This window comes from Scyliorhinus torazame, chromosome 25 (genome assembly GCF_047496885.1).
Source record: "Scyliorhinus torazame isolate Kashiwa2021f chromosome 25, sScyTor2.1, whole genome shotgun sequence".
Taxonomy (NCBI): domain Eukaryota; kingdom Metazoa; phylum Chordata; class Chondrichthyes; order Carcharhiniformes; family Scyliorhinidae; genus Scyliorhinus; species Scyliorhinus torazame.
This window is the reverse complement of record NC_092731.1, coordinates 37,283,721-37,300,985: the sequence shown is the minus strand read 5'-3', so window position 1 is coordinate 37,300,985 and position 17,265 is coordinate 37,283,721. Positions and strand designations below refer to the sequence as shown.

The following is a 17,265-nucleotide window of genomic DNA, read 5'->3' as shown; positions in this document are numbered from 1 at the left end:
GTTGAGCGGCAGCAAGATGGCGGCGTCGCTGGGCCGCGCGGGTGGCCGCTGGGCCCTCGGCCTGTGCGGCGGCGGGAGGATGTGGCGGGGCTCCGGGCCCGGGCAGGTCCCGGCGGTGGTGCGGCGGCGGCTGTCGGCCGAGCGGAGCGGCGGTGGAGGGGGAGCCGGGGCAGGCGGGCTGGCCCAGGCCATCCTGCAGGAGAAGCTGCGGCAGCGGGAACGGGCCCGGGAGGACGGCGGCGGCGGGGAGTCGGGCGCCGGGAGCGGCGAGGCGGGCGCCGAGCAGGAGGGCAAACGCAAGCAGAGCGCGGCGTACGCCAAGAAAATGGTCCTGAGGCTCGCGGGGCGTACGCCAAGAAAATGGTCCTGAGGCTCGCGGGGCTGCTGGGGGCTGGCAGCGCCTTCGGGGTGGTCTACGTCTTCGGTGAGTGTGTGGGGAAAATACCCCCCCCCCCCAAAAGAAAACTTCCCTTTCCACCCCCCCCTTTCCTCCATTCTCAGAACTCCCCATTCAATTTTCCTATGTCAACAGTCACGCTGCAGTTGCGGGTCCCGACCATCCTGTGGCGCTGTGACGTGGCTTCCTGGGGCCCGCTTTCGCCGCCGTGTACCCTTCCACCCACCTCCAGCGAGAGGCCCCCCACCCCCAAGCTGCCTATTGCGACTGCGCCGCTGTCGACCCACGATCTATGCCTGGATGAACGGGTGCAGCGGCCGGCTCGAATGTTGCCAAAGGCGAGGGACAAAGGTTTTTTTTTGCACCTGCGCACAGATTTAGATCGGCACGCCTCGCGGTGCCGGCCCCGAGTCACCGTCCGTGTGGAGTTTTGCACATTCTCCTTGTGTCTGTATGGGTCTCACCCCCACAACCCCAAGATGTGCAGGGTTGGGCGGATTGGCCGTGCTAAATTGCCCCTTAATTGGAAAAAATAGAATTGTGTACTTTGAGTTTATTTTTAAAGAATTAAATTTATTGTCACGTGTACCGAGGTACATTGAAAACTATTGTTCTGCGTACAGTCCAGACAGATTGTGCCATACATGAAAAACATAGAACATTCGATAAATACACATTGTAAATACATAGACACAAACATCGGGTGAAGCATACGGAGTGTGTAGTGCTACTCAGTAGAGAAGATGTATGAAGAGATCCGTTCAGTCCATAAGAGGATCATTCAGGAGTCTGGTAACAACGGGGAAGAAGCTGTTTTTGAATCTGTTGGTGCGTGATCTCAGACTTTTGCATCTCCTGCCCGATGGAAGAGGTTGGAAGAGAGAGTAACCTAGGTGGGAGGGGTCTTTGATTAGGCTGCCCGCTTTCCCAAGGCAGCGGGAGGTGTAGATAGAGTCAATGAATGGGAGGCTGGTTCGTGTGATGGACTGGGCTGTGTTCACGACTCTCAAGTTACTTACGGCCTTGGGTTGAGCAGTTGCCATATCAAGCTGTGATGCAGCCAGATAGGATGGTGCATCTGTAAAAATTGGTAAGAGTCAATGTGGGCATGCTAAATTTCCTTAGTTTCCTGAGGAAGTATAAGCGCTGTTGTGCTTTCTTGATTGTGGCGTTTACATGGGTGGACTAGGAGACATTGTTGTGATGGGCACACCTAGGAATTTGAAGCTGTCAACCATCTCCACCTCGGCACCATTGATGCAGACAGTACATAGAAACATAAAATAGGTGCAGAGTAGGCCCTTCGACCCTGCACCACCATTCAATATGATCAGGCAAATTCAGGATCCCACTCCCGCTTTCTCTCCATACCCCTTGATCCCTTTAGCACCAAGGGCCACGTCCAGCTCTCTATTGAATATATCCAACGAACCGGCCCTAACTGCTTTCTGTGGTAGAGAATTTCTTCCTCATCTCAGTCCTGAATGGCTTACCATTATTCTTAGGCTGTGACCTCTAGTTCTAAATTTCACCGCGCCACTGTAGCACACTGGTTAGCACTATTGCTTCACAGCGCCAGGGTCCCAGGTTCGATTCCCCCTGGGTCACTGTCTGTACGGAGTCTGCACATTCTCCCCTTGTCTGCGTGGGTTTCCTCCCACAAATCCTGAAAGACATGCTGTTAGGTAATTTGGACATTCTGAATTCTCCCTCTGTGTACCCGAACAGGCGCCGGAATGTGGCGACTAGGGGCTTTTCACAGTAACTTCATTGCAGTGTTAATGCAAGCCCACTTGTGACAATAAAGATTGTTATTATTCACATGGGGAACATTCTTTCCACATCTAGACTGTCCAGTCCCATCAGGATTTTATGTTTCAATGAGATCCCCCCTCATTCTTCTAAACTCCAGTGAGTACGAGCCCAGTCGAGCCAGTTTTTCTTCATATGTCAGTCCTGCCATCTCGGGAATTTGTCTGGTGAAACTTCGCTGGACGCACTCAATCGCAAGAATGTCCTTCCTCAAACAAGGAGACCAAAAGGGCAGCACGGTAGCGTTGTGGATAGCACAACTGCTTCACAGCTCCAGGGTCCCAGGTTCGATTCCGGCTTGGGTCACTGTCTGAGCGGAGTCTGAACATCCTCCCCGTGTGTGCGTGGGTTTCCTCTGGGTGCTCCGGTTTCCTCCCACAGTCCAAAGGTGTGCAGGTTAGGTGGATTGGCCATGATAAATTGCCCTTAGTGTCCAAAATTGCCCTTAGTGTTGGGTGGGGTTACCGGGTTGTGGGGGTGGAGGTGTTGACCTTGGGTGGGGTGCTCTTTCCAAGAGCCGGTGCAGACTCGATGGGCTGAATGGCCTCCTTCTGCACTGTAAATTCTATGAAAAACTGCACACAATACTCCAGGTGTGGCTTCACCAAGGCACTATATAACTGCAGCAAGACATCCTACTTCTATACTCAAATCCTCTCACTCTGAAGGCCAGCATACCATTAGCTTTCCTCACTGCCTGCTATACCTGCATGCCAACCTTCAGTGACTGTTCACCATGACACCAAGGCCTTGTTGCACTTCCTCTTTTCCTAAACTGCCATCATTCAGATAACCTGTGTTCCAGTTTTTGCCACCAAAGTGGACAACCTCACATTTACCCACATTATATTGCGTTTGCCAAGTATTTGCCCACTCAGCCAGCCTGCCCAAGTCACTCTGCAGCCTCTTTGCATCCTCCTCACAGCACACACTGCCACCCAGCTTAGTGTCGTCTGCAAAATGGAGATATTGCATGCAATTCCTTCGTCCAAATCACTAATGTATATTGTGAACAGCTGAGGTCCCAGCATCTGCGGTACCGCACTAGTCACTGCCTGTCATTCTGAAAAGGGCCCATTTATTCCCACTCTGCTTCCTGTCTGCCAACCAGTTCTCTATCCACGTCAACACATTACCCCCAAATTCCATGAGCTTTAATTTTGCTCACTAATCGCTTGTGTGGGACCTGGTCAAAAGCCTTTTGAATGTCCAAACACCAGACATCTACTGGTTCACCCTTGTCCACTCTACTGGTCACACCCTGAAAAAATTCCAGAAGGTTTGTCAAGCATGATTTCCCATTAGTGAATCCACGCTGACTTGGACCAATCCTGTCTCCGCTTTCCCAATGCTCAGTTATTTCATCCTTAATAATTGACTCCAGCATTTTCCCCACCACCGATGTCAGGCTAACCGGTCTATAATTCCCCGTTTTCTCTCTCTCTCCTTTTTAAAAAAGGGTTGCATTAGCTACCCTCCAATCCATTGAAACTCTTCCAGAGTCTATAGAATGCTGGAAAATGATCACCAATACGTCCACTATTTCTAGGGCCACTTCCTTACGTACTCTGAGGCGCAGAGCATCAGGCCCTGGGGACTTATCGGGTTTTAATCCCATTAATTTCCCCAATACAATTTCCTGACGAATAAGGATTACCTTCTGTTCCTCCTTCATGCCAGACCCTCTGTCCCCTCGTATTTCTGAAAGGCTGTTTGTCCTCCTCAGTGAAGACAGATCCAAAGTATGTTATACTGATCTGCCATCCTTTTGTTGCCCATTATGAATTCACTTGTAAGGGACCTACATTTGCCTTCACCAGTCTCTTTCTCTTCATGTATCTATAGAAGCTTTTGCAGTCAGTTTTTTTTCTGTTTTCTGCAAGCTTACTCATATTCTATTAAATCCTTTGACCCCTTTGCTGAATTTTAAATGTCTCCCAAATTTCTCGATACCTGAAGTAAATGACCAGCTCCTTAGTTTTGCTGACATTGAGGGAAAGATTGTTTTCGTTACACCTTGCCACTAAGTTCTCTATCTCCTGCCTGTACTCTGACTCATCGTTGTTTGAGATCCGACCCACTCCGGTCATCTCATCAGGACATACGCAAGAATGCCAAAGTTTGAAGAATCGCCGCAATTTATAATACGGGAAAAAAGGGTGCTGATTGGCTGAGATATTGCCATGGAGAAAATAGTAGTGCACTCTAGGCTCCCCAAGTTCTTTGATAAGTCACAAAAATAGCTCACAGCTGCATTTGCAAAAAGCAAACCAGAACGTATACTGTTTGATGTGTTTTTGTGATTGGGCAGCCTTTGCTGAACAATCCTCAGTGGGCTAATCACACCTACAACCAATTTGAGGCAATCAGTTGCACTCATGAGTGGCTGATGAAGTGATGTCTATCCATATGCAGCAATGCGTTTTCTGCAAACCAGGGGAATATGTTCAACCCGTGTGCGTTATTTTGAATTTTACTTCCTCTTTGCCAACACCTCAGCCAATCTGAGTCGACTTGTGAACCAATCAGCACTCTTTCCTCCTGCACTGTGTATTGTCATTGTTTGAAATTTGGTTACGTTTGTCCTGATGAGTGCAAGACGAAAAGCTTTGACAACATGTTTCTCTTTTCAGCAGTATTCCAAGTTCTGTACTAGCAATGTACTATTTATTTGTTGTGTAGTACAGCTGTAAAATCTTTCGTTTTCAGAATCAGTTGGCTCTTTAAAAATAAACACATTCCCTTCTATTTAAACAAATCTCTGATTTCTGTAACATGCAATAAATCATCTATAAACTTCCAACTGTTCCAAAATTGTATCCTCGGCAGCTCACCCATTGCTTGGAACTCGGATGGTCTGCATTACCACTGCTCGTCCCGATGCAGTTAACCATTCCGTCGTAGTTTTTGAGCTTCTTCATTACCAGGGCCCAGCCTCTGCAATTTGTCCGTCTCTTTTCCAACGTGAACTTGGATTCCGTCCCTCTCTGGGTTGAGTTTCGCCTGAATTCCATATTGGATTTATTATATGTATATTTTTATTATTCGTTCAAAGTGATGTGGCTTCATTGGCAGGGCCCAGCATTTATTGCCCCTCCCTAATTGCCCCTTGAGAAGGTGGTGGTGAGCTGCCTTCTTGAGCCGCCGCAGTCCGTGTGTTGTAGGTACACCCACCGTGCCTTTAGGGAAGGAATTCCAGGATGTTGACCCAATGACAGTAAAGGAACGTTGATACATTTCCAAGTCAGGACGGTGAGTGACTTGGAGGGGAACCTCCACGTGATGGAGTTCCAGGTATCTGCCGCCCTTGTCCTTCTACGTGGGAGAGGTCGTGGGTTTGGAAGGTGCTGTCTAAGGAACCTTGGTGAGTTACTGCAGTGCATCTTTTAGATGGCACGTACAGCTGTCACTGTTTGTCAGTGTTGGAGGGCCTATTTGGGTACCAATCATCCTGGATGGTGTCAAACTTCTTGAATGTTGCTGGAGCTGCGCTCACCCAGGCAAGTGGAGAGTATTCCATCACACTCCTGACTTGGCTTTGGGGTGTCAGGAGGTGAGTTACTTTCCACAGAATTCCCAGCCTCCGATCTGCTCTTGTAGTATTTGTATGGCATTTCCAGTTCAGTTTCTGGTTAGTGGTAAACCCCCCCCCCCCCCCCCCCAAGATGTTGATAGGGGTTTCAGCGATGCCCTCTGAAATGGCCTATTAAATCACTCCGTTCAAGGTCAATTAGGGATGGGCAACAAATGCCGGCCCAGCCCAGCGACGGCCACATCCTATGAGCGCATTAGAAAAATGCCATTGAATGTCGAGGGGAAAAGGTTAGATTCTCTCCTATTGGAGATGGTCATTGTCGGGAACTTGTGTTCCATTGTCTGGCACTTGTGACCAAGACTTGCCCAGGCCTGGATATTGCCCAGGTCCTGCAGCATTTGGACCTGGACTGCTTCAGTGTCCAACGGGGTGATGCTGAATGAACATCTCCACATCTGACCTTATGACTGAAGGAAGGCTGTTGATGAAGCAGCTGAAGATGGTTGGGCTTCGTGACTATCTTTTTTATGCGACCTCGGTTTTCGATTTCCCCCACCCATGTCCACTGTCTGCACAGAGAGTCTGCCCAGACACCCTAAGCACTTTGCATGCTTATGTGGCTCTGCATGCAGTTCATTGGCTGTCGCTGTACCAGTTCCAGATTTGGTGTGAGGGCAGCGGAATGATTTGTGGAAATGGGTGGCTCAAGGTGACGTGCAAAAGAGGGACCAGGTTGCTAGTGTTCTGTGTGCGTTTAATTACATTGTAGGTCGGTCGCCAGCAATGGCGCAAAAGATAGGACTGTGCAAGCAGGTTGTTTGAAAGAGGCTGGGTAGGTTGCCCTGTTGGGTGAGACCTCCCATCAGAAAGGACTTTACCCTGCCTTCCATAACCTCCAGGATCCGACTTGAAATATTGAGCTGCCTTTCGGTCAGTTCCTGATTGACCAGTGGCACATTCAAAGGAGCAGCGCTCCGAAAGCTAGTGATATTGAAACAAACCTGTTGGACTTTAACCTGGTGTTGTAAGACTTGGTACTGTGCACATTCCCTACATTTACTGCTTGTATTTCAGTTGAGTCTTCCTTCGCCACAAGTGAAGCTTGCTGATTTGGATTGGGACATTTTTTTTTTAATAAATATTTTATTGAAAATTTTTGGTCAACCAACACAGTACATTGTGCATCCTTTACACAATATTATAACAACACAAATAACAATGACCTATTTTATAAACAAAAAATGAATAAATAATAAATAACAAAAATGAAAACTAACCCTAATTGGCAACTGCCTTATCACAAGTAACACTCTCCAAAAATATAATTTAACAGTCCAATATATAATTATCTGTCGCAACGACCTATACATATTATACAGTATATATTAACAACCCTGAGAGTCCTTCTGGTTCCCCCCCCCCCCCCCCCCCCCCCCCCCCCCCCGGATCCTGGGCTGCTGCTGCTGCCTTCTTTTTTCCATTCCATCTATCTTTCTGCGAGGTATTCGACGAACGGTTGCCACCGCCTGGTGAACCCTTGAGCCGACCCCCTTAGAACAAACTTAATCCGCTCTAGCTTTATAAACCCTGCCATGTCATTTATCCAGGTCTCCACCCCCGGGGGCTTGGCTTCTTTCCACATTAACAATATCCTGCGCCAGGCTACTAGGGACGCAAAGGCCAAAACATCGGCCTCTCTCGCCTCCTGCACTCCCGGCTCTTGTGCAACCCCAAATATAGCCAACCCCCAGCTTGGTTCGACCCGGACCCCCACTACTTTTGAAAGCACCTTTGTCACCCCCATCCAAAACCCCTGTAGTGCCGGGCATGACCAAAACATATGGGTATGATTCGCTGGGCTTCTCGAGCACCTCGCACACCTATCCTCCACCCCAACAAATTTACTGAGCCGTGCTCCAGTCATATGCGCCCTGTGTAATACCTTAAACTGAATCAGGCTTAGCCTGGCACACAAGGACGACGAGTTTACCCTGCTTAGGGCATCTGCCCACAGCCCCTCCTCGATCTCCTCCCCCAGCTCTTCTTCCCATTTCCCTTTTAGCTCATCTCCCATAGTCTCCCCTTCGTCCCTCATTTCCCTATATATATCTGACACCTTACCATCCCCCACCCATGTCTTTGAGATCACTCTGTCCTGCACCTCTTGTGTCGGGAGCTGCGGGAATTCCCTCACCTGTTGCCTCGCAAAAGCCCTCAGTTGCATATACCTGAATGCATTCCCTTGGGGCAACCCATATTTCTCGGTCAGCGCTCCCAGACTCGCGAACTTCCCATCCACAAACAGATCTTTCAGTTGCGTTATTCCTGCTCTTTGCCACATTCCATATCCCCCATCCATTCCCCCCGGGGCAAACCTATGGTTGTTTCTTATCGGGGACCCCCCCAAGGCTCCAGTCTTTCCCCTATGCCGTCTCCACTGTCCCCAAATCTTCAGTGTAGCCACCACCACCGGGCTTGTGGTGTAGTTCCTCGGTGAGAACGGCAATGGGGCTGTCACCATAGCCTGTAGGCTAGTCCCCCTACAGGACGCCCTCTCTAATCTCTTCCACGCCGCTCCCTCCTCCTCTCCCATCCACTTACTCACCATTGAAATATTAGCGGCCCAATAATACTCACTTAGGCTCGGTAGTGCCAGCCTCCCCCTATCCCTGCTACGCTGTAAGAATCCCTTCCTCACTCTCGGGGTCTTCCCGGCCCACACAAAACCCATGATGCTCTTTTCAATCCTTTTAAAAAAAGCCTTCGTGATCACCACCGGGAGGCACTGAAACACAAAGAGGAATCTCGGGAGGACCACCATCTTAACCGCCTGCACCCTCCCTGCCAGTGACAGGGATACCATATCCCATCTCTTGAAATCCTCCTCCATTTGTTCCACCAACCGCGTTAAATTTAACCTATGCAATGTGCCCCAATTCTTGGCTATCTGGATCCCCAGGTAACGAAAGTCCCCTGTTACCTTCCTCAACGGTAGGTCCTCTGTTTCTCTACTCTGCTCCCCTGGATGCACCACAAACAACTCATTTTTCCCCATGTTCAATTTATACCCTGAAAAATCCCCAAACTCCCCAAGTATCCGCATTATTTCTGGCATCCCCTCCGCCGGGTCTGCCACGTATAGTAGCAAATCGTCCGCATACAAAGATACCCGGTGTTCTTCTCCTCCTCTAAGTACTCCCCTCCACTTCTTGGAACCCCTCAACGCTATCGCCAGGGGCTCAATCGCCAGTGCAAACAATAATGGGGACAGAGGGCATCCCTGCCTTGTCCCTCTATGGAGCCGAAAATATGCAGATCCCCGTCCATTCGTGACCACGCTCGCCATCGGGGCCCTATACAACAGCTGAACCCATCTAACATACCCCTCTCCAAAACCAAATCTCCTCAACACCTCCCACAAATAATCCCACTCCACTCTATCAAATGCTTTCTCGGCATCCATCGCCACTACTATCTCCGTTTCCCCCTCTGGTGGGGCCATCATCATTACCCCTAACAGCCTCCGTATATTCGTGTTCACCTGTCTCCCCTTCACAAACCCAGTTTGGTCCTCGTGGACCACCCCCGGGACACATTCCTCTATTCTCATTGCCATTACCTTGGCCAGGATCTTGGCATCTACGTTTAGGAGGGAAATAGGTCTATAGGACCCGCATTGTAGCGGGTCCTTTTCCTTCTTTAAGAGAAGCGATAGCGTTGCTTCAGACATAGTCGGGGGCAGTTGTCCCCTTTCCTTTGCCTCATTAAAGGTCCTCGTCAATACCGGGGCGAGCAAGTCCATATATTTTCTATAGAATTCGACTGGGAATCCATCCGGTCCCGGGGCCTTTCCCGCCTGCATGCTCCTAATTCCTTTCACCACTTCTTCTACCTCGATCTGTGCTCCCAGTCCCACCCTTTCCTGCTCTTCCACCTTGGGAAATTTCAGCCGATCCAAAAAGCCCATCATTCTCTCCCTCCCATCCGGGGGTTGAGCTTCATATAATTTTTTATAAAATGTCTTGAACACTCCATTCACTCTCTCTGCTCCCCGCTCCATCTCTCCTTCCTCATCCCTCACTCCCCCTATTTCCCTCGCTGCTCCCCTTTTCCTCAATTGGTGTGCCAGCAACCTGCTCGCCTTCTCCCCATATTCGTACTGTACACCCTGTGCCTTCCTCCATTGTGCCTCTGCAGTGCCTGTAGTCAGCAAGTCAAATTCTACATGTAGCCTTTGCCTTTCCCTGTACAGTCCCTCCTCCGGTGCTTCCGCATATTGTCTGTCCACCCTCAAAAGTTCTTGCAGCAACCGCTCCCGTTCCTTACTCTCCTGCTTCCCTTTATGTGCCCTTATTGATATCAGCTCCCCTCTAACCACCGCCTTCAACGCCTCCCAGACCACTCCCACCTGGACCTCCCCATTATCATTGAGTTCCAAGTACTTTTCAATGCACCCCCTCACCCTTAGACACACCCCCTCATCTGCCATTAGTCCCATATCCATTCTCCAGGGTGGGCGCCCTCCTGTTTCCTCCCCTATCTCCAAGTCTACCCAGTGTGGAGCGTGATCCGAAATGGCTATAGCCGTATACTCCGTTCCCCTCACCTTCGGGATCAACGCCCTTCCCAGCACAAAAAAGTCTATTCACGAGTAGACTTTATGGACATAGGAGAAAAACGAGAACTCCTTACTCCTAGGTCTGCTAAATCTCCACGGGTCTACACCTCCCATCTGCTCCATAAAATCTTTAAGTACCTTGGCTGCTGCCGGCCTCCTTCCAGTCCTGGACTTCGACCTATCCAGCCCTGGTTCCAACACCGTATTAAAATCTCCCCCCATTATCAGCTTTCCTATCTCTAGGTCCGGAATGCGTCCTAGCATCCGCCTCATAAAATTGGCATCATCCCAGTTCGGGGCATATACGTTTACCAAAACCACCGTCTCACCCTGTAGTTTGCCACTCACCATCACGTATCTGCCCCCGTTATCCGCCACTATAGTCTTTGCCTCGAACATTACCCGCTTCCCCACTAATATAGCCACCCCCCTGTTTTTCGCATCTAGCCCCGAATGGAACACCTGCCCCACCCCCCCCCGCTAGATCCCCCGCTAGCGTAATTACTCCCCCCATGTTGCTCCCAGAAGTCAGCAAACTCTGGCCGACCTCGGCTTCCCCCCCGTGACCTCGGCTCGCACCGTGCGACGCCCCCTCCTTCCTGCTTCTCTATTCCCGCCATGATTATCATAGCGCGGGAACCAAGCCCGCGCTTCTCCCTTGGCCCCGCCCCCAATGGCCAACGCCCCATCTCCTCCACCTCCCCATCTCCCCCCATCACCACCTGTGGAAGAGAGAAAAGTTACCACATCGCAGGATTAGTACATAAAACTCTTTCCCCCCTTTTTAACCCCCCTCTTCGCCCCACCACTTTGTTCAAACGTTCTTTTTAATAACCCGCTCATTCCAGTTTTTCTTCCACAATAAAAGTCCACGCTTCATCCGCCGTCTCAAAGTAGTGGTGCCTCCCTCGATATGTGACCCACATTCTTGCCGGTTGCAGCATTCCAAATTTTATCTTCTTTTTATGAAGCACCGCCTTGGCCCGATTAAAGCTCGCCCTCCTTCTCGCCACCTCCGCACTCCAGTCTTGATAAACGCGGATCACCGCGTTCTCCCATTTACTGCTCCGAGTTTTCTTTGCCCATCTAAGGACCATTTCTCTATCCTTAAAACGGAGGAATCTCACCACTATGGCTCTGGGAATTTCTTCTGCTCTCGGCCCTCGTGCCATCACTCGGTATGCTCCCTCCACCTCCAACGGACCCGCCGGGGCCTCCGCTCCCATTAACGAGTGCAGCATCGTGCTCACATATGCCCCGACGTCCGCTCCCTCCACACCTTCAGGAAGACCAAGAATCCTCAGGTTGTTCCTCCTTGCGTTGTTCTCCAGTGCCTCCAACCTTTCCACACATCGTTTCTGATGTGCCTCATGCGTCTCCGTCTTCACCACCAGGCCCTGTATGTCGTCCTCATTCTCGGCTGCCTTTGCCTTCACGACCCGAAGCTCCCGCTCCTGGGTCTTTTGTTCCTCCTTTAGCCCTTCGATCGCCTGTAGTATCGGGGCCAACATCTCTTTCTTCATTTCCTTTTTGAGCTCTTCCACACAGCATTTCAAGAACTCTTGTTGTTCAGGGCCCCATGTTAAACTGCCACCTTCCGACGCCATCTTGGTTTTTGCTTGCCTTCCTTGCCGCTGTTCTAAAGGATCCACTGCAATCCGGCCACTTTCTCCTCCTTTTTTCATCCGTATCCAGGGGGGATTCCCTTCTGGTTTACCGCACAGTGTTTTTAGCCGTCAAAATTGCCGTTGGGGCTCCTATCAAGAGCCCAAAAGTCCGTTTCACCGGGAGCTGCCGAAACGTGCGACTCAGCTGGTCATCGCCGCACCCGGAAGTCCTTCGGATTGGGACATTTTTGATGTCGCTTTCATGTTTCTCCCCAGAAACGTGAGGTGTGATGGGGGAAGGAAATTAATTACTGGGGAAAGATGTACCAAGCGAAGTCAATGACACTCCAGCTGGTTCACCAGGGAAGTGGTGCTCGAGTGAAGTCCAGGGCACTGCAGCTGGCTCAGCTGTCTAGGGGACAGGAAGAAGATTGGGTGAGCGATAATGATTGGGGACTCGATTGGGGAACAGACCGGCGACAAGGAAGTTGCTGAATGGGGGAAGGCTGAACAGTCATGGTCCTGATCCGTACCAACGGCATGGGTGGGACGGTGGCACAGTGATCAGCACTGTTGCTTCACCGCGCCAGGGTTCCTGGTTCGATTCCCGGCTTGGATCACTGTCTGTGCAGAGTCTGCACGTTCTTCCCGTGTCTGCATGAGTTTCCTCCGGGCGCTCCGGTTTCCCCCCGCAAGTCCCGAAAGACGTGCTTGTTAGGTGAATTGGACATTCTGAATTCTCCCTCTGTACCCGAACAGGCGCTGGAATGTGGCGACTAGGGGCTTTTCACAGTAACGTCATTGCAGTGTTAATGTAAGCCTACTTGTGACAATAAAGATTATTATTATTGGGGATGTGGTCCTGCAGTCAGAATTTATCGAGTTAGGTAGGAAATTAGCCAGCAGGACCTCTGAAATATTAGTCTCTGCTTCATTCCTGCTCCCAGGTGGAGGAAGTATGGAAATAGGAAGCTAAGCTGAACGTGTGGCTGGAGAGCTGGTGCAAGAGGGAAGGCTTTAGATTCCTGGGCATTGGGGTCAGTTCTGGGAAGATGACCGTGTACAGGCTCGACTGTTGCACCTAAAGACAGCTGGGACCAATTTCTTTATTTGCTCGTTCTGTGGAGGAGGGTTTAAACTAACTTACGTGAGAGCCAGGAGGTAGTATCAGAGAAGAGTACAAAGTTGCACAGAATACTGGGAGAGACGGTTGGTGGTAGAGTAGGGGAAAGGTAGCTTTTTGATGAGTTTAACGTAAGTAGTAAAGTCTAAATTAGGGTTACAGTGCGTGTATGCGCAGAGTGTGGTGAATAAGACCAGTGATCTGCAAGTGCACATAGCCACCACATGAAAATATGACGCTGCGGAGATAATAGAAACTTGACTCCAAGAAGGGCAGGACTGGGTATTGAATATTCCTGGACATGTAAATAAAGTCGCCGCAGTCCCAGATGACCATAGGCTGTTTTCCTCTTGGAGGAGGGGAGAGCTGACTGGTGGTGATTTAACCCGGAGGGTCACCACACCTCAGGCGAGGGGGCAAGGTTGAGAAGGCGGGGTCTTCATGAATAACCTCAGCCGGTACGGGGATTGAACCCGCGCTGCATCACAAACCAGCTGTCCGGTCAACTGAGCTAAATTGCTTGCTAGGCCGTTTCAGAGGGCATTCGAGAGTCCCCTGTAGACTAAGGTAAGGACGGCAGATTTCCGAAAGGAATGAAATCTGCTGTCGTTCGACTTCTAATTCCAGATTTTTTAAAAATTCATATTTCTCCATCGGCTGTGGTGGGATTCGAACCCGAGTTCCCAGAGCATTACCCTGGGTCTCTGGACTACCAGTCCAGTGATAATACCGCTACGCCATCGCCTCCCGTGAAGATCCCTTGTGGGATCCTGTGTGCCCGTTGATTGCCACGTACCCCCCGCTGAAGTGGGGACCACGCTGCACAAGTACTTCATTGGCAGTAAAGGTCGCTTTGGGACATCCACAGGCCATGAGAGGGACTATGTAAATGTTGCAGTTGTCTTGGGACACGAGAGATTGAAAGTGGGAACATTTTGCCCACTGAATCTGTTGACTGGATTAGCTGGTTGAGAATTTGGGACAGTCCCGGAAGATGTAGTGTTGACCGGCGGTGCTGCTTGTGAATGGGGGGGAATGGGTTGTGGCTGGATTCATAACAACATAAGAAATAAGAGCAGGAGTTGGCCTTTGAGCCCTCGCCACCATTCCCCCAGACCCTGGCTAATGATTCACTTCATTTTCCTCTGCTTTCCTCGTATCCCTTGATGTTTTAATATGTTCTCGAACATGCTCAAGGTTTGAGCTTCCACAGGCCTCGGGGGTCGAGAATTCCGAAGATTTGCCACCCTCTGACTGAAGAAATCCCTCCTCCTCTCGGTCCTAAATGACCTGCCCCTTATGGAGACTTGTGTCCCCTGCTTCCCGACGCCCCAACCTGGTTGGGGGGGGGGGGACATCCTTCCTGCAGGCTGAGGAAAGTCGTTGTGCCTTTTAACGTTTTCACAATTCCTGGGCAATGAATGGGACGGTGAGCAGGCAGCCGCCACACTGGACTCTACAGTCTTGTTGCTGCTGCTGATGGGTAAATCCATTCTGCCCTGTACTCTTCTCCAGTCTGTTCAGTTTATTTACACACCTTGCTGTCTATCATCTATTCTGCCTCCCGTTTAATAAAGTGCCGCTGTGTTAAATGCATTGATGTGACCCGGAGTAATATCTATGGGTCTCTCTGCAGCATTTTCTCAGTCAATCTCCGGAGCCAGTTCCCAAAATCCAATTGCTGAAAGACCACGCTGGGGCCAATCTTTACTCGGTCTTTGTGTACATTTTTTGTTTTAGAACAGCAGGTGGTTATGGGTGGCGCAGTGGGTTAGCACTGCTGCCTCACGGCGCCAGGGACCCGGGTTTGATCCCAGCCCCGGGTCACTGTCCATGTGGAGTTTGCACGTTCTCCCCGTGTCTGCGCGGGTCTCACCCCCACAACCCAAAACGGTGTGCAGGGTAGGTGGATTGGCCACGCTAAATTGGAAAAAAAAAATTGGATACGCTAAATTTAAAAAAAAAAGACATAGGAGCAGAATTAGGCCATTCGGCCCATCGAGTCTGCTCCACCATTCAATCATGTTTGAGATGTTTCTCATTCTCCTGCCTTCTCCCCATACCTCTTGATCCCATAGAAAATAGAAGCAGGAGGAGGCCATTCGGCCCTTTGCTCCGCCATTCATTACGATCTTAGCTGGTCATCAAGTTCAATACCCTGATCCCGCCTTCCCCCACCCCCCCATATCCCTTGTTCCCTTTCGCCCCAAGAGCTGTACCGAATTCCTTCTTGAAATTGCACAATGTTTTGGCCTCAACTACTTTCCGTGCTAATTATTGACTATTAATCAAGAATCCATCCATCTGTCTCTTAAAGACACTCCTCCACAGCCTTCTGCGCCAAAGAGTTCCACAGATTCACCCCCCTCTGGCCGAAGAAATTCCTCCTCATTAGAGATAAGAATGAGACCATGGAGGAATTTGAACAAGAGGACGTGTTTAAGACCATAAGATATTGGCGCAGAATTTGACCATTCATAGAATCACAGACTTTACAGTGCCGAAGGAGGCCATTCGGCCCATCGAGTCTGCTCTGCAATCATGGCTGATATGTTTCTCACCCCCATTCTCCTGCCTTCTCCCCATAACCCCTGATCCCCTTATTAATCAAGAACCTATCTATCTCTGTCTTAAAGACACTCAGTGATTTGGCCTCCACAGCCTTCTGCGGCAAAGAATTCCACAGATTCCCCACCCTCTGGCTGAAGAAATTCCTCCTCATCTTAGCTTTAAAGTATCGTCCCTTTAGTCTGAGATGATGTCCTCTGGTTCTAGCTTTTCCTACAAGTGGAAACATCCTCTCCACGTCCACTCTATCCGGGCCTCGCAGTATCCTGTAAGTTTCAATAAGATCGGCAGCACGGTAGCATTGTGGATAGCACAATTGCTTCACAGCTCCAGGGTCCCAGGTTCGATTCCGGCTTGGGTCACTGTCTGTGCGGAGTCTGCACGTCCTCCCCGTGTGTGCGTGGGTTTCCTCCGGGTGCTCCGGTTTCCTCCCACAGTCCAAATATGTGCAGGTTAGGTGGATTGGCCGTGATAAATTGCCCTTAGTGTCCAAAATTGCCCTGAGTGTTGGGTGGGGTTGCTGGGTTATGGGGATAGGGTGGAGGTGTGGACCTTGGGTAGGGTGCTCTTTCCAAGAGCCGGTGCAGACGCGATGGGCCGAATGGCCTCATTCTGTACTGTAAATTCTATGATCCCCCCTCAACCTTCTAAACTCCAGTAAGAACACCAGGTTATAGCCCAACAGGTTAGTTTCAAACACTAGCTTTCGGAGCACTGCGCCTTCCTCATGTGAATGAAGAGGTATGTTCCAGAAACACATATATGGACAAATTCAAAGATGCAAGACAATGCTTAGAATGCGAGCATTTGCAGGTAATTAAGTGTTTACAGATCCAGAGATACGGGTAACCCCAGGATAAAGAGGTGTGAATTGTCTCAAGCCAGGACAGTTGGTAGGATTTCGCAAGCCCAGCCAGATGGTGGGGGGTGAATGTCATGCGACATGAATCCCAGGTCCCGGTTGAGGCCGCACTCACGTGTGCGGAACTTGGCTATAAGTTTCTGCTCGGCGATTCTGCGTTGCCGCGCGTCCTGAAGGCCGCCTTGGAGAACGCTTACCCGGAGATCAGAGGCTGAATGCCCTTGACTGCTGAAGTGTTCCCCGACTGGAAGGGAACATTCCTGCCTGGTGATTGTCGCACGATGTCCGTTCATTCATTGTCGCAGCGTCTGCATGGTCTCGCCAATGTACCACGCTTCGGGACATCCTTTCCTGCAGCGTATGAGATAGACAACGTTGGTCGAGTATGTACGCGTACCTGGTGGGTGGTGTTCTCACGTGTAATAGTGGTATCCATGTCGATGATCTGGCACGTCTTGCAGAGATTGCCATGACAGGGTTGTGTGGTGTCATGGTTGCTGTTCTGAAGACTGGGTAGTTTGCTGCAAACAATGGTTTGTTTGAGGTTGCGCGGTGTTTGAAGGCAAGTAGTGGGGGTGTGGGGATGACCTTGGCAAGATGTTCATCGTCATCAATGACGTGTTGAAGGCTGTGAAGAAGATGACGTAGTTTCTCCGCTCCGGGGAAGTACTGGACGCCGAAGGGTATTCTGTCGGTTGTGTCCCATGTTTGTCTTCTGAGGAGGTCGGTGCGGTTTTTTGCTG

At 50.3% G+C, this 17,265-nt stretch overlaps 1 protein-coding gene across 2 annotated transcripts in view; it reads left to right on the top strand.

The window, feature by feature from the left end:
- Positions 1–17,265, top strand: part of timm50 (translocase of inner mitochondrial membrane 50 homolog (S. cerevisiae)) — a 194,079-nt gene continuing 176,814 nt past the window's right edge. The window contains exons 1-2 of one of the 2 annotated variants that reach the window (XM_072490311.1): positions 1–336; positions 372–424. In XM_072490311.1, coding sequence (XP_072346412.1) covers positions 17–336; positions 372–424 — 373 coding nt within the window. In that variant the 5' untranslated portion in view covers positions 1–16. The other variant, XM_072490312.1, reaches the window with a different exon arrangement.